The 18,584-nt window shown below is 41.9% G+C and overlaps 1 protein-coding gene across 1 annotated transcript in view; it reads right to left on the bottom strand.

The window, feature by feature from the left end:
- Window positions 1–15,368, bottom strand: part of LOC150080633 (solute carrier family 41 member 1-like) — a 227,043-nt gene extending 211,675 nt beyond the window's left edge. The window contains exons 1-2 of the mRNA XM_090380764.1: window positions 14,627–15,368; window positions 13,485–13,528 (exon numbers count right to left, since the gene is read on the bottom strand). Of these exons, the coding sequence (XP_090236890.1) occupies window positions 13,485–13,528; window positions 14,627–15,368 (786 nt within the window). The remainder of the gene's footprint in view (window positions 1–13,484; window positions 13,529–14,626) is intronic.
- Between the last annotated feature and the right edge of the window lie 3,216 nt (window positions 15,369–18,584).

The raw sequence follows: 18,584 nt of genomic DNA, 5'->3' as shown, positions 1-18,584 counted from the left end.
TTAAGTAGTTAGGTCCAAACGACTTAATAAGTAATGCTGAAACTGTTCACCTCGAGCTGTTCGCGCGGTGTCCGACAGATGTCGATTATCGCTGTGTTTCGCTCGAAAATTTAAAATATCTCGCAGCGCCCAGTTTGGGAACCGCTGCTATGCACTAGAGTCCATGGAAGTGGAGGATCCAAATGCTGGATTTGTTTATCTACGTAATTCCAGAGTGTTCTATTGGGATTCATGTCCGGCGAATTTGGCTGCCAAAATAGAACTTTCGGCAAACCACTGTCGAACAATATTAGCAAAGTGACAGGTAGCAATATCCTTCTGGAAGACATTAGCAATCACTTGGAAAGCTACTTCTGAGTACTCATCCATACCACGGGTAGTCCAGCAGATGGTTCTCAGGGTCTCATTTTTGAGACGAACTCCACCCACAGGAAGTAGTGCCATACTAATGGGTGAAGCAGTATTCTCTGGGGGCCCATTCCATAGGGGGAAAATTCCGTGGGGAATTTATATATATATATATATATATATATATATATATATATACACACACACACAAAAATTCATCTTCTAAGGACCTTGTCAAATCAGAACTTCACATAATTTTCCCCCCACATCTAAAATGCATTAATTATAAAACTTAAAACTCAACAGTAGAGCTTAAGAATAACAAATATAAACTTAAAGATAGAAAATCAAAATTATTTGAAATTAATTATTAACAGAGGTAACATTACCATGTGCACCATTAATAGGAACAGCATTAGCATTCACATTATGGTACTCTACTTAACTTCATATAAAAACTTCAACAGCAAAAGTTTGTAGAGCAGAGAATTTATGTTGATCTTGCAGAAGAAGTGGTTCTCGACCTGGGAAAATATTAGGACACGCTGTCAGAGACTAGACCTCAAGTCACTGTATAAATCGCAGTTGAGGAGAAGGTGACGCCAGTTCCCTTTTTTCGCCACAGAAGCAAAATTCAGTATTGCGCAGTCCAAATGATAATAATTTTTCGTTGAAGGAGCCATGTCCCGTAATGATGAATGATGCTTCCAAACTACCAAGTTTTAGCCCTCTTGTTGAGTAAATAAATCACATCTGGAATAAATTTTTAGTTACTAAACCTAGAGTAGAGACATCCCATGTAGTTTGCCAATGTTGTGCAATTCGTTACAAACTCTACTTTTTTTTTTCTTTTAACATTTGATTTGAAGATCGATTTCATTATCAAGGACCTTGATAGGAATTCGTTTTTTGATGCGATATGAAAGGCCACGGAAAGTCAAGAAAACATCAAGAGGGATGGTTCCAGAGATAACCTATAGGGCGGATGTTCCCTAAATTCCATGGTCATGTGGACATGTGTTTTTGTAAGGGACAGCTCCTAGAACGTCAGATGAATTCCGCCTCGTGTCTCTGTGAATAACAGTGCCACTGCAAAAGGGTCAGATCTGTGAACAGGATAGGTTTGTGAGTATTACATGTGTTGTGTTGGCCACTTGGCTACCCAGAAGCATCAGTCAGAAATTCCATGATCAAAAACAGTATTACATTAGGTTCACTTAGAAAGTCACTTAAATTACCCACGTGCATTGTGTCTCTAAATTGCATGTGTTCTCTGGTCGATTTGCCTGCTTTGCTGGACGAAAAACCTCGAGTTTCCAGGAGAAAAACCTTGCTATCTACGTCTGAGAACGACTAACTCAGCCATGGAGTGAAAAAAAAGCCCATAAAAGTTCCTCGCGTCATCGATGGGGTTCAAACTTGGGCCTTCTCCACCCGATGTGGGGAGGAGAGTGACGATACTACTGCGCTACGGCGCAGACAAATTCCATGGTCAGCCGTTCCACCGTATTCCGTCTATCGGTTCGCACAAGGCGGGAACAGCCTATATTCACCATGATCATCAATAAGGCGTGGACGTCCGTCATTGGCTGGCGAATGCTGCTTTGTCTATTATTCGTCCACTCTTGGATTTCCTTAACTACATCACTTCGCGAACAGCCCACAAGATTTGCAGTTTCCGTAATGCTGCTACCTTCAACAGATTACCCACAACCATATAAAGGACTTGACCGATATGGGCAAAGGACTTGCCCATATCGGTCAAGTTCTTTATATGGGCCCTCGTGGGTAGCACAGTTGGTAGAATGGCCCTCCCCCCCCCCACACCAGGTGGAAAAGACCTGAGTTTGAGTCCCGTCGATGAAGTGAGGAATTTTTATGGGCCTTTTTCACAACGTGGCTAAGTTAGTCGGTCTCAAGCGAAAAATAGCATGTTTTTTTTTCCTCGGAAACTCGGGGGTTTTCGTCCAGCAAACAGAAAATGGACCACAGAACCCACGAAACTTATAGACAGTATAAACGGAGCAATATGGCCTTAGTCGCTGATGCTCCTAAAACCCTACAACAACAACTTCATATGGATAGCATGCCATGAACTCGCAGTATAAAATTTATCGGTCCTTACCAGTATTCAACGAAGAGTTTAAGGATATAATTTATATGAAAAATAATGATAATATTCATATGAACAATAGTAATTCATTATGTTTTAATCATCAGCACTGCTAGCATATCGTTTTATTGCTACTTCAAACATAGGGTGCAAAAGTGCTAAAAATAGCACTCTTGAGATAACTTTAAATGTCCTATCCAAAGGGCAGGGCTCTGAATGGATCACAGTGCACCGGAACCGCGTTCCGGTCAATCATCCGTATCGGTAATATTATGAACTGTACATACTTGATCATTAAACCTAAGATACTTTATTAACAAGCATTCCGTTTTGTAAAATTTTCCATTTAGGCCCTACCCAAGGTACGAAAATAGATGATCAAAATTTTTCTTTTTTTTTTTTTTTTTTTTGTGTGTGTGTGTGTTATTTGTCCCTACAGTGATAGTCCTGGAGCTCGGGTACACCGAAATGCACTAATTAATGGTGGAGCTATTTGGTCCTACTTTTCAAGCCTGATGACTCCTTGGTTTAGATTTGGGCGGGCCCTTTTCAATCGGAGGTCCGGATGCCCTGCACCCCGATTGAAAAGTGCCCACGTTGCATCCGGTACAATCAATCCAAGAAACAGCCATTCATCTATGTTCGATTGTGTTTATTATAAACTGTCCTGGGTATCTGCTGATCGGAGCTGTCTGCTCTATAATGGAAAGTTAATCAAAGGCAAGAACGACTGGAAACTTTGTTGAAAGAATTCACACCCATGAAAATTAAGTGAGTACTGCATTTAGATTTCTGAATTACGCTTCACAAGCGGGGAGAAAAATAAAATTATAGGTGCTCAAATTAAAAATGAATCTGAAAACAAAAATATATTTTGGATCAATGTCGCATAAAAACGTATAATTAACGCAATATTGGTCCTTGACGTTGTCACAGACATTCTCTCAGATAAGTTGTACTTCCTACCTGGGAGTCTAAAACGCTGATGGAACTGATATTCGGGTAACATTCAAGTCAAGTGGACCCAATTTCGGCGAAGTCCGGACGGTCTGTGACAGCCAAATCCTCTGCTTGCACCTTAACGATGGTGGGACTTTTAGGAATCGCGGGTATAACCTCCATGCACAAGTATATGGTGGGTGACCACCCAGTGTGAACCAACGTAAGCAGGGGACGAGGTGTGGCGCCCACACCACATGGAGGAATGCCGCTCCTCTATGTTACCAGGCAGTACTAGGTGGTAGATGACTCTCATCAACCAGTGCAATACCACCACTTTGCTTATTGGAGGCTTGAAGTGGTGGAACCCATGTTTAGTCTCTAGAGCTAAGTTCCGGTCAAACCTTCCCGGTCTCTTCCATCATGCAGTATGATTGATGACTTTGGAGGTTATGATGAACATCGTGGCGAGATCCATTATTCCTTGCATTTCGAGGGTACAGCTCTAAAACGGGGTTCGCAGGCCGGCCGCTAGTTAGTACACCGGACCGAACCTATTGGTAACTCTCTAGGAGGCTTCCGGATCAGCTAGTGTATAATCTTGCTACCTCTACTCTGTCAGATAGTGACTGGATGGAGTCCGTGGTAGTATGTGCGGGGGGCATTGTCGAGGCCACGTTATGTCAAGGATCTGGGTATATCCTTACCACGTGTACGCCATAGCCAAAAATTTCATTACTTCATACAACATGTCCCACCCACTTTTTCTTACTATTGAATACACCATGAATTGTCAAACTAATAGAGTAAGCTTATCTGCGGAAAGATCTAAACCTCCCAAACACTTCCTAATTCATTTCACAAATATACGTGGTCTCAATTCTAATCTCAACGATGTCCATTTCCACTTGCAGTCTGCCAAACCCCATGTACTTTTTCTGACAGAATCCCAATTATCGGTTGATTCAACTACTGCTCATCTCAGATGCCCATATTCGCCGTATGATTCCTTTCGCCTCAAAGGTGGTACCTGTGCACATGTCAGTTCTGATATTCCCTGTCAGAGACTTGGTAATTTGGAATCTCCTCTCTTCGATCTACTCTGGCTTAAAATCTCTCTACCTCATTGTGTCAAATTCATCTGTTGTCTCTACCGTTCTCCCAAGTCCACTAATCACTTGGAGCTCTTTGGCTTCCTCTCTTTGCAACTTGACTTTCTCCAGTCCAACTTTCCTAACAGTGAGGTAATTTTCCTTGGTGATTTTAATGTTCACAACTTCAGCTGGCTTCTGTTTTCTAGTCACACCGACCCTGCAGGTCGAGTGTGACTAGAAAACGGAAGCTGAGGCTTTTGACTAGCTGAGTGTGACTTGAAAACGGAAGCTGAGGCTTTTGACTAGCTGAGTGTGACTAGATAAGGCTTTTGCAATTACTAGTGACCTTGCAGAGATTGTTCATTTACCTAAAAGAATATCGGACAATCCTAATCATACAGCCAACACGCTTGATCTTTTTCTCACAAACAACCCTTCTAAGTACACGGTCGAAGTGAGAGGTTGTTAGGCACTTCAGATCACAACTTGGTGATTGTCTCTTCTCCAATGGAGGCTTTATCTCATGGCTATTCCCAACCTCGTATTGTTTGGCATTGCAAGAATGCCGAATGGGATGACCCGCGAGATTTCTTTTCTTCTTTTCCTTGGTCGGATTACTGTTTCAAAACTTCTGATGTCAACGTTTGCTCAGATCGTGTCAGTGAAATTATTCTTGCAGGAATGGAATCCTTTATCCCACACTCCACTTTAAAATCTCGTCCTTTATCTAAATCTCGGTTTTCCAATTAATGTGCTAAGGCTGTTCAAGAGAAGAATGTTGCATATCGTAATTGGCTTGTTTCTAATTCTTCAGCTTCATTTTCTGCCTACACCAAAGCTCGCAACAATTGTGAAGCAGTTATTAATCAGTCCAAACTAGAGTTTGAACAGGTTAAGAGTAGAAAACTTGCTTCTTGCCCTAATGGTAGCTAGCATTCTGGTCTCTTGCCAAAGCTATTGACTGCAACTTTTGCCCATCTCTGCTCCAACTCTGTCCAAATCGGATGGTTCTGTTGTCACTTCAGCCAAGGATAAAGCTGACCTGTTAGCATCCCATTTTTCTTCCACTCATGTATTAATGATCTTGGTAAAACACCTCCCTCCATTCCCAACAAGCTCCATTCTATGTTTCCTGTGGTCTTCCGTCAAAAGGATGTCAGAAGGATTTTGACGAATCTTGATGCTAAGAAAGCTCCAGGTCCCGATGGTATTTCTCCACTTGTTCTCAAAATCTGTGCTCCTGAACTTACTCCTATTCTTTGCCGCCTTTTTTCACTTTCTTATTCCAAAGGTGTTTTTCCTTCTGCTTGGAAATTTGCCCATATCCAGCCAGTTCCTAAAAAGGTGACAAATTCCTCCCATCCGATTATCTTCCCATTGCAATTACTTCTACTCTTTCTAAATTAATGGAGAAATCCATTAACTGCCAACTCTTAAACTACATAGAAAACTTCCGTCTGATCAAAGATCGCCAGTATGGGTTCCGTCAGTGTCGATCCACTGGTGATATTCTGGCTTATGTTACCCATTTATGGACTAATTTCACACATCTCTGTATACGAAGGTTACATATGCAGAGTGTATACTGTGCTTCGAATTCCAGAGGATATACGGTGTATACCCGTATATATATATACAGAGTGATTCACTACCGGTGCGACAAACTTGCAGGAGGTGTAGGGGACACAATGACGAATCGGAATCACATAGCATTGCAGGGTCCGAAATGCCTTCGTCATGTGGTAGAGGATCGCGTGAACAGCGATCCCGCTGGAAGTCAGCATTTGCGAACCGTTTCTGTTGAAGAAACCAATTAGTAAAAGTCCTCCGGAGTGGATAATCCGCAGGCTCCAATGATTGGACGCGTTGCCGATGGTATGAACTCATTTGGTTTGTGGACAGTATCCTCCATACAGTGGATTTTGAAATACCCAATCGTTGGCCTATCGCTCGAGTATTCGTACACGGATTGCCTTCTGCAAGACGTAGGACATTCTCCTCATTGTCTGGCGTCCTCTTCGTTCGCTCTCGATTCATGGTACCTCTCGTGAAACAACCAGTCTCACGTAACCTTCTGTGCACACGTGCGAAAATCGTATGATGAGGAGCACGCCTGTGCTGGAAACGTTCCTGGTACAAGCGCAGAGCGGCGCGCCCGTAACAGTCAGCAGCTCCACACGCGAGGTGCATGTCGGCCAGTTCAACGTTTGAATACTCGTCCATCCCACTGCCTCGGGAACCGGTTCGCACATGCTAACGTCCAGCGGGATCGCTGTTCACGCGACCTGCCGTTCAGGGTTCTCTACCGCATGACGAAGGCATTTCGGACCCTGCAATGCTATGTGATTCCGATTCGTCTTTGTGCCCCCTACACCTCCTGCAAGTTTGTCGCACTGGTAGTGAATCACCCTGTATATATACGGCATATTTACTTACTTATATATAAGGCACATATATATTAAAAATAATGAAACTATAAGTATTCTTAAGAATTAAATTTTAATAAATTTATTTATTAATTTTCAGCAAATATTTTAATTGATACAGGGGCTCATATCTGGTGGGCATGGGCTATGCACACCCAGGGTCCTGAGCTGTATATCCTCATTCTCTTTCTCGGTGATTTGCTTCTACCTCTGATTTTTGTTCTCTCTCTCTCTCTCTCTCTCTCTCTCTCTCTCTCTCTCTCTCTCTCTCTCTCTCTCTCTCTCTCTCAGGGTAATCCAGAAATTTTTTTTTTTTTTTTTTTTTTGGTTGGTGCAACATAAGCCTCAAGCTTCCTTGCACCATATGGTAATAATAATAATAATAATAATAATAATTAATATTATTATTATTGTTGGAAGTGCTTCCTGCGCAACTGCGTTAGTGACCACCCAGGAAGGGAGAAAACGCCAACGCATGAAGTGGAGCATCGAAATGAATACGTACATCATGCAAGAATACTACGAAACAACGAAGTTGGAAACCGATATGACAACTTACAGGGCGAGACTACATACTAAGTGGCTGGAAGGATTCCCGAATATTCAGGTCAGCGAACAGCGAATAGCGAACCTGAGAAGGACCATCGTCACGAAGAACATGATAGCTTCTGCAATCTTGGAAAAATCAAGAAGGACATGAGCGATCAACTGCAAAGGATAAAGAATACAGAACTAGAGGAGGAAGAACATACCACCGCCGAACCAGAGGAGGAAGCGCAAGAAGAAATACAATCCACAGCAGCTGAAGGGGAAAGAGACGAGATCATGATATCCAGAACAGAGGACGAGTGGAAGAAGGCCCTAACAGAATTCGAGGGAATGGACCTCACAAAGAGTCACCTGATACCGAAGCAGAGGCCCAATAGAACCTTGTGGAGAGTCACAGACCACCTCAATCTGCACATAATACCGCATTACCTCGACAGCAATGGTGCAACACTGGAGGCCATCCACACAGCCGTGTATTGTGCTGCGGTAGCACCCACGAGGATTAATGGAAGAGATACCAGAGACCAGCAGCAGAAGAACCGAAAACAGAAGGAACCGCCAGCTTGGGAAAGAAGACTTAAGCAGAAGATAGAAGAATTAAGAGTCAGGATAGGTCAATTGACCCAGTACCAACGGGGCAATAGGAGTAAGAAATTAATTGGAAAAATGAAGAGCATCCTCAAGAGAGACACGTCCACAGCAAACATGTGACGAAAAAAAATTAAAAAATAGGAGAGTACTTGGACACATTGAAGCAGAACCTCCTTGCACTCAGCAAGAGACTACGCCGATACAAAGAGAGCTTCCAGAGGAAAACAAAGAACCGAATCTTCGATGAGGACCAAAGATGCTTCTACAGGAGTCTCGGAGAAGACGGGAAAGAAGGGAACGGACCACCCGAGCAGAAGGCGATTGAGGAGTTCTGGGGAAACATATGGAGCAGGGAAGTAAGACATAACAGCCGAGCCCACTGGATAGAACTAGAATGCAAGAAAACCAAGGACGTACAAGAAATGAGAGGGCGGGAGATTCGGGACAAAGAAGTAAAACAGATCAAGAACTCTCAAAATGTGTGAACTCCATGAATAGATGACGTCCACAACTCCTGGTACAAAAAGCTCACTTGCACACACACAAGCTCCTGACAGAGCAGTGTCCCGAATGTTAAGGCACCCAGAGACAATCCCGAAGTTTCTCACTCAAGGAATCATATATCTGAAGCCTAAAGACGAAGATACAAGAAACCCGGCGAAATATAGGCCAATCATCTGCCTCCCAATAACGTACAAGTTCCTGACCAGCTGCGTAATCAGTAAGATATCAGACCACTTGTGGACATGTGTATATGTAATGGGCGGCACCTAGAACGTCTGTTCAACTCCGCCTCGTGTCTCTGTGAAGAACAGTATCACTACAAATGGGCCAGATATGTGTGTGACGTAGGTTTGTGTGTATTGTATGTGTGTTCTCTTGTTATGTTCTGGCCACTTGGCTACCCAGAAGCATCAGTCACCTGGACAGATGATTCTGGGTACTCGTCTACACCACGGGAAGGCGGGCCAGTTCCAGTAGAGCACGTAATGTCTCAAAAGAGACTCTGACCCACCTGATGTTGCCGAAAGGTGGGCCAGATTCCTCCAGGGGCCCATTCCAGAGGAAAAGAAAGGAGCAAGAGAGAGAGAGAGAGAGAGAGAGAGAGAAATAAAAAAATAAAAAAATATATATAATAATAAGAAAAAAAAATAAATAATAAAATAAACACAACCCGTGGTGCTGATTGAAATAAAATAAAATATAAAAAAAGAAAAAGACACGTTGGGATAAAAAAAGAAATTATAATAAAATAAAATAAAATAAATAAATAAATTTAAGAAATAATAAAATAAAAAAGAATACTGTAATAATAAACAAATAGAAAAAAAAATAAAAAAAAAAAGATTCTGATGCTGGTAAAAAAAAAAAAAAAAAGAGAGGAAGAGTGACTGATGCTGGTTGACAAAAAAAAAAGTAGTCTTCAATAAGTACTCTTGTATCCAGGATAATTCGGATGTGAAACTGATGACCATTAGGATAAGTGCAATGACAATTCTTGCGTACATGAGCCATAGAAGAAAATAAATCGAATTTTGATGCAATTATGCTGAATTCATGAGCAGCCCAGCACTGCGCAGAAATTTCTGAGTGTTCTCTGAAGTACATGTTTTATCATCCAGGATAGCAGAGAATCAAACTATTGTCCTGCTTACACAGGTGTATTTGGTGGATTGTTTTGGTGCGCTACTCCGGCATTGATTCTCTTTCTGCGAGCAAACACCTTTCTCTTTCTGCGAGGCAAAGTTCTGGAGGGCTGAGAGATGGTTCTTATTCTGCAGAAGCATTTCCTCCCGCCCTGGAGAGAGATCTGGAACGTCAATTCGGAGCGTCGATTCGGAGCTTCACCCTAAGATCGTCGTAGATTGCACAGTTAAAGAGCAGGTGACTCCAATCTTCTGTATTCCCACAGGTGCAGAGATCGGTGTGATGCAAGGAAACTGATGCATGCGAGCGAAATGGAGTACCACAATTAAGGTAGAAAACATCACAACCAGGCCAATCATCATCAGAAGAGGAATCTTTCAGGGAGATGCCCTGAGCCCGTTGTGGTTCTGTCTAGTACTTAACCCGCTATCCACCATGCTCAACAGTAGCAAGTACCGATATAACCTCAAAGAAGGAAGGAAGAACCTCTACACCCTCACCCATCTGATGTACGTGGATGACATCAAGCTCTACGAGGGAACCGAGAAGCACCTCCAGCAACTACTCCAGATCACCGAAGAATTCAGCAATGATATTAGGATGGAAGAGAGAGAAGACATAATCTGCTATGCTGACGATATTAAGTTACACACCCAGATTAACCCGGGGGAACATATCTCAAAAATTAATGAAAAGATCAATCGAAAGCTACACGACTTAGAATCCTATCTCCATCAATTTGGACTACTTATTAATCCTGCAAAATCAGCCCAAAGTGTCTTTTCGTTGAAGCACCAACCCACTGAAGTCCAAGTTTCTCTAAATGGCATTTTCCTTCCAGTGGTAAATACACATACAGACTTGGGAGTAGTTTTCGATTGCAAACTGACCTTCAAGCCCCACATTGACAAGCTCATAACAAAATTCTGCAAAATGCGGTGGATTACCAAACAACAACTACTTCACGTTAAGGATCTGGATGTGACTCGGCGGTACGTATACACCTCTGTATACTCCGTCGTGTTATACGCCTCAGAAATATAGGCATCTGCAGCCCCCACGAATATCAAGCGTGTGTACTCCTCCGAATACTGGCTCCTTCGTTGGGTCACACATAAACATCATCGTCCACCCTAGCAAAGAACAACTGCGATGGCAACCGCACTGAACTTTGCCCGACTGCCAAATCTTATAATGGAAAGACGCCTCACCCTAACTGTCAAAATGACCACTGGAATAATCTCGGAGCCAAACATATGGGAACTGTGCAGTTGGAGGATCCCTCAACCCGGACTGAGATCAGCTCCAACCCTTATAGCCAACCATAACAGACTAGCCCTTAGCGACCGCTTTCTCCCCAAGCAGATGCTTATCATAGTCCAAGCAATCAAAGGCGACCTCTACAAATTTGTTAAGGACCGCAAATACCGGAGGGAGATCCTTGATGACGTAAACTCAACCAGGAAAACTTCACAGTAATGTCGCAGTATAATAAATTTAAAGTCTGTATAATATTGTATATAATGTCAAAAAATACTGTATAACATTTTTATGAATACTGTGAATAATTTAACTGAAACCTATTATATTGTTGGCCCTGGGGGATGAACCCGAACTTCGATGTGGGCCCCGTCCTCAAGGCCTTTGTATACCAGCCAATGTGAAGGCCCCTGGCATTCCTGCCGTGAAGGGTAAATTGTATACATCCTTTGTACAATAAAGATTATATATATATTTGCTCTAGACAAATGCAAGACCCATGGATTGTACCACGGAAAATTAGTCAACCGAAACTACCAGCTGAAGACTGGTAAAGAGATCGAAGCCATGGCAGAGGCCTACAAATACTTGGGGATGATGCAGGCTCAGCAGTTACAGCACAAGGAAATTAAGGCCTGCTTAACCGACAAATACCATCAGAGACTCAGAAGCCAGCTGAAAGCAAAGCTGAACGGAGGGAACACAGTTAAAGCCATGTACACCTATGCAGTCCCAGTGCTAACATACTCCTCCGGGATCATAGGATATCATGAGAGATACAAGGAGAATGATGACCAAGAGCTGCCAACACCACCCGAAATCTGCCGTAGAGAGACTGATAATTGCCCGGAATGAAGGAGGAAGGGACCTCCTTTAGATAGACCTCATTTAGCAACAGAAAACAGCGATAGTTAACCTGAAGGATTACTTTCGGAAACACACAGTAGCACTCCAGCAAGGCCATAAGGAAGATAAACAAGCGGTATACCCCGCTCAATCTAAGCGAGGAGTGCCCCCCCAAACAGGAGGCACAAACGAAGCTAGAAAGATGGGCAGAGAAGACACTATGTCAGATACTACAATGATCTCCATCAAGGTCACATAGATAAAACTGCATCCAATGCATGGCTCACGAGCGGGACGCTCTTCCCCGAGACTGAAGGAATCATGCTCGCCATCCAAGATCAGGTAATCAACACCAGGAACTATAGAAAATACATCGCCAAGGAGTCCGCAGTGTTCGATGACACACGTCGACGATGCCACCTGGCCTCAGAAAAGATTCAACACATCACCGCGGGATGCAAGGTGATCACCCAGACTGAGTACACTCAGTCTATATTGTGTCTATGAGTAGCCAGGATAATACATCAGAAGCTAGCAAGGAAATACCAATTGATCGAAGAAAGTGTACCGTACTACAAGTACGAACCCCAGGCAGTACAAGAGACCCCAACCCACAAGCTGTACTGGGACCGCGCCATAATAACAGATAGGACAATCCCGCACAATAGACCGGTTGTTGTTGTTATTGTTATTTGGTTTTTAGGAGCATTAGCAACTAAGGTCATATTGCTCCGGGGATATGCGGTGGTCATTCCCTGACTTTTCCGCATCCTCCATATTTGGTGCCTCACGGGCTCGAACCCCGGTCTAATCAAGAAGCGTGTGCTACGCACTGCTGCTCCTTCCCACCTGGCTACGGAGGCGCCTACACCAGACCGGATATAACCCTTGTGGACAAGGAAATAGACACAGCGGTACTCAACGCTGGCAACCTGCATAAAACCCATGGGGAAAAAATCAGGGAGTACACGAACCTAATACAAGAGATCGAAGATGTGGCATATGCAACATGTAACGACCATCCCGATCATCGTGTCAACCACAGGTATGGTGCCAAAGACCCTACATAACAGCCAAGCAGAATAGGTCTCCCAGTGAACACCTACAAGGAACTCTAGAAAGCCGAAATTCTGAACACATGTAGGATAGTCAGAGAGTTCCTCGACCAACAGTAACACCAGACATAACCACCCTGTGTACTTGGTAGCAATACTGGTCACGACGTGGAACCCCCAATCAGGGAGAAATAATATAAGAGCAATAATAATAATAGAGTATTTGTTTTCCCAAGTCTTTCAAAAACCAGAAAGTATACGTTATTCACCTTAAAAAAAAAAAAAAAAAAAATCCAGAGGATATACAGCGTATACCCTTCACGTGGTTAAACACTTTTGGTATAATCATCGTCTTCCCAACGTCGGGTGGAAAAGACCAGATTTCGAATATCATCAATGACTGGAGGAATTTACAATATACAAGGAGCAATATGGTCCAAGCCGCTGACACGTCTTAAAAAAATAAATAAATAAAATAATAATAAGATAATGTACATTCCTGTTTATCTTAGAGAAAGAATTCAAGATGAACTAATCAACTTAATTGTGCAAAAAGTTGAAAGAACATTAATTAAAATAAAGTACTCTACGTGCTTTATATTTCACGGGCCCTCACCTGGACGTGAGAAAGAAGCAAACCGGCTCCGCAAGTATCAAGGCCTGCGATGATAAATGGAATGAACACTTGAGTTGCTATAGTCCGTGAAGATTCGTCTTTCTTTTTTTTTTCTTTACGATCTCAACATCACAGCCAGCGGCAGTTTCCTGCACTTTCTCACCTTCGTGACTAGAGTTATCTGAAGGTAGACTGGTTTACTTTCATTCATTTTACAGAGTTTTACCCTTAAATTGTACATAGGAAGTTAGACCTGACGTAGCCGAGTGGTCATGAGCACGAGTGTAGTAACACACGCTCTTTGAGTGGACCGGGGGTTCAAGCCCGACTGCTAAATACGATTAGCATTTGTATTGATTGATTTATTGTAAACTTCATTGATTGATTTATTGTAAACTTCATTGATTGATTTATTGTAAACTTCATTGACCTGGTGGGCGTGCCGGAGTATAAACAAGAGTTTTAATTATCGGATTAACACGAGACGTCTTGTGTATTATATCCTCCATAAATTGAGTGTGTTCTCTGGTTGACTTGCCTGTTTTGCTAGACGAAAAACCCGAGTATCTGGGGAGGAGGGCTTGCTGTCCACGCCTGAGACCGGCTTACTCAGTTACGGGTTAAACAAAGTTCATAAAAGTTCCTCACATCATTAACGGGAGGAAAACTCGGGCCGTGTTTGCCCACTGCGCTACAAGTGCGAACATTTCAAATAGACTGCAAAATTAATTACTGTGTGGCCATTTAGCATTTTGAGCAGCTTAAAGTTCTGCTTGGGTGGAAATAAGTAGCTAACCAGTTGCCAGTAATAGATTATGTTATTATAATCTACTGAGATCAAAGATAATCCAAAATTCGAACTGGAGACATCACTAATTGCAAACCCAATTCTAGCAATCATGATAATTATGAAAATATGATTTATCGAAATAAAAAATATCCCCAAAAACGGTACCTAGGATTCTTCCTAATTAATATACAATATAGAGTTGGAATTTACTTCGGATTTTAAACAGTAATTAACAGCAAGGAAGGTACAGATAAAAAATACATGAGCACAGAATTTCGAATATCACATACATAATTGCACAGAACTTAAAAGTATTCATGGGCTCTTACCTGGACGTGAGAAAGAAGCAAACCCGCTCCGCAAGTACCAATGCCTGCGATGATAAATGGAATGAAAACTTGAGTTGCTATAGTCCATGAAGATTCGTCTTTCTTTTTTTTCTTTACGATCTCTACATCACAGCCAGCGGCAGTTTCCTGCACTTTCTCACCTTCGTGACTAGAGTTATCTGAAGGATAGACTGGTTTACTTTCATTCATTTCACAGATTCCAGAGTCGGTACTCTTATGATGGCAGGCTTCTTTCACATAAGCAATTGTACCGTTGATTTCGTTTTGGAATTTCACTGATGGAGGAACTTTTTCAGGTGTCATTTGATAGCTTTCTGTTGTCGTTCTGTTGTTTCGCAAAATATTTTCGCTTCCGCCATTCTCGCTATGCGTAATATCTTCTTGAACTGAAGAGCTAGTGAGATCTGACTTCGCAATCGTGCTATCTTTTAAATCGACATTAAAAGAGACTTCAGAGGCTTTCATTACCTCCGAAGGTGCCTCTAATGTTTCATTACTCTCACAGATACACGCAGAATCTCTATCTGAAGATGCATGATCTGTAATCTTCCTAAACCCAAGAATTTGGGGTTCAAACGGTTCTTCCTTCTTGCCAAATATACCTCTAGTTGAGTTATCAAATCTTATGTGTTGTAAAGAATTTTCGCTCGACGAATAATGTCCTCGTAGATTGTTGCTTTCCTCCTTTGGAGACGACGTAGATTCATAGTCTTTATGATCGGGAAAACTGACTTCTGAAGACATTGGCAGTAAGGGAAATGAACTTTTCTACACAATGATTTTAGTAAGTGAAATTCTGGAAGAAAGGAAAATAAATTAAACATTAATATTTTTATTGTAAATCGCTTCAGTCATATTTCAGAAGCAAACAAAAAGGTTATTTGTAGTAGAATAATGGGAGTGTCCCGTTCACAGTAACGCGTTAGAACAGAAAAAAATGTATACCATATATAAAAGATAGAAGTATTAATAAATATCCGCAAAAATAGAAAATCAACAACAACTTTAAAATTTCTAACTTACGTAGTTCGAAAACAGTAAAAATAATAACAATTTTGAACAACTGGAAATACATTAAAGGACGCCGAAAATAATGGACAGCATCTACTGAATCCAACGACTGAAAGTGTTCTTATTTATACTCCGCCAACACCACAAGGTAAGTGGAGTTTACAATAAATCATGAATACATTCATCAATCGTATTAACAGTCACGGGCTTGAACCACGGCCCACTCAAAGAGAGTGTGCTATTCGAGAGCCTTAGCGCGATAAACAACTCGGTTGCGTCACTGATGAACAAATGCCATCGAAGTGATGGCAAATGCCAAATGAAACAAACAAACAAAGGTCTATTTACTAGAGTAGTATTCCAAGATTTTTTTTTTTCTCATAATCATTTTCCTTCAGTCTATCGAACATGCCAGACACCACGAGGGTGTCCTCTGATAATTGAGAGCCATTCAGATTGAATAAAAACTTCAGCCAAAGATTCCATCGCCATTATATGACACGACAAATTTTTAAGCTCCTATACTCCACACAACTGTTAAGTGCGGCAAAATACAGCATTAGAAAATTCGTCTTTTTTTCACTTTGACGAATATATGTATTTCTTTCGAGTTTAATGGACAATCAGATTTAACGAATAGGCCTGACTACACAGTCCATTAAATCGAGGTTTTACTGTACAGTATTAGAATTTTAGTACATGAGAAACTTGTGCTTTATGTGAGCATATTTTCACATAAAGCTTGCTAGACGAAAAACCCGAGTATCTGGGGAGGAATGTTTGCTGTCACGTTTAGCGTATTGTGAAATACGATTGAATCAGACTACGAAAGTTAGAAAGTTCAGTTTAATACTTTTGATTTCAAAAAAAAAAAAAAAAAAAAAGAGAGAGAGATAAACCTGAAATCATCCGTTAAAATTGAAATCATACTGTACTGTATACCTTAACGTAGTTAATCAATAACAGAAGCGTCCCCATGCATACTTCATTTTGTTTTATTATTAATTAATTTCTGAATTTTTAAAATTTATTTTTGGTAGATTAATTCTGGCAGAATTATCGTGCATTGTTTAGTTAGAGATCCAATATTATCCATTAAATCGAGGGTTTAGTGACAGAAAACGTTAACTACAAAATCATTTTGCAGTAAACGTTATTTTAATTAACCAAGTAAAAGTCATTAGCTTTCTTGCACATGATGCAAGAAAGCAAGCTTATAGAGCATCAGCCAAAAAAAAAAAAAACCGCACACCCTTCTCATTTCACCCATCCACTTGCTCCGAATGTTTGTCTAGTTCTGCTTGTTTGTTTGTTATTAGGAGCATTAGCAACAAAGGCCATATTGCTCCGGGGATATGCGGTAGTCATTCCCTGACCTTTCCGCATCCTCCCTATTTGGTATCACGGGCTCGAACCCCGGTCTAATCACTGCTGCTCCTGCCCACCTGGCTATGAAGGGGCCAGTCTAGTTCTGCCTTGAATCTATTTAAGCTATCAACTTCTACAACGACACATGGAAGTTTTTTCCAGCAATCAACCACCCGCTGGCTAAAGGCAAACTTCCGCACATCTATCCTACAACTATCTTCCCTCATTTGAATTTATGCCCTCTCAGGCGATTATTCTGAGCAAGAGGCAGTATCCCATCAGCATTTAGCATGCTCAAACCATTCAAGGCTTTCACCTCGCAGGTGCCTAGTCTTCAGACACTGTAATTTGCAAAAATTAAGCCTTTCTTCGCAAGAGCAACCCTTTGTTCCATCAATCACCTCGTTGCCCTTCTCTGTACTCGTTCCAACAGCTCTATATCCTCCTTAAAATAAAGCCTCCAGACCTGTATACAGTACTCAAGGTGTGGCCTGACCATTGCCTTATACAAGGAGATAATCACCTCCTTATCCTTGCTAGAAAAATTCCTATATATCATTGACAAGACACCATGAGCTACTCTTGCAGACCGTCTGCACTGCTCAGAAAACTTCATATCTGCCTGCACAATTATCCCCAGGTCCTCCGTGAAGAATATCGAAGAGTCAGAAACGACTACACCTCCCTCATAAGGCAGCGTAAAAGATCATCTTGGGAACGACTCGTGAAAACGACTGGCAATACTGAACCCTGGGGGGTGGTGTATCGTATCACCACCAACAAGCTCCTCAGGGGCGAAGTTATCCAATCCACTCTCACACCAAAGGGCACTATGACTACATCGTGGGAGCAATCTATGGCCAATATTCTGGACACACTTTTTGGCACAGATACTGATCCTCTGACAGTACAACAGCAAGAAATATGCCAGGCAAACAACACCTACTTCAACAATGCTGTAGAAGACCAATTTTCCACCGATGAACTGCAACAGGCTCTTACCAAAATGAAGGAGATTAAATGTCCCGGACCAGACCTCATTGAACTCGAAGTCCTTAAAAAGACTGCCCAAATCAACATCCAATTTCTACTCGACCTCTTCAATAACTGCTTGTCCCATGGATGTTTCACAGAAGAATGGAAAAACGCCAATGTAAAACTGATCATAAAAAATCCGTCTAAACCGTTCCAACAACCAGAGTCATATCGACCCATTGCCCTTTTATCCATGGTCAGTAAACTGTTTGAACGTCTACTCCTAGTACGGCTCCAAGACCATTACACCAAAGCTGGGCTCCAGTCCAACTTCCAGTTTGGATTTCGACCGGGGCGTTGCACAGAAGACGCACTGCAAAGGATCATCTCTGCAGTCTCAACTTCTACCTTCAAATACTACCTACTAATAGCAATAGATTTCGCAGGAGCCTTTGCCAGGCTCTGGTGGGCAAGTATCCTTCGCAGACTTAGGCAAGCAAATATTCCATTAAATTTATACAAATGCATCGAAAACTACTTATCAAATAGGAAAATTACAATCTCCTCAACGTACCGAAGAATCACCAGGTCTATCTACAGAGGTTG

The sequence above is a fragment of the Mastigoproctus giganteus genome, chromosome 9 (genome assembly GCF_048544385.1).
Source record: "Mastigoproctus giganteus isolate SK-2022 chromosome 9, ASM4854438v1, whole genome shotgun sequence".
NCBI classification, from domain to species: domain Eukaryota; kingdom Metazoa; phylum Arthropoda; class Arachnida; order Uropygi; family Thelyphonidae; genus Mastigoproctus; species Mastigoproctus giganteus.
The sequence above is the reverse complement of the archived record's forward strand: the minus strand, read 5'-3'. Positions and strand labels throughout refer to the sequence as shown.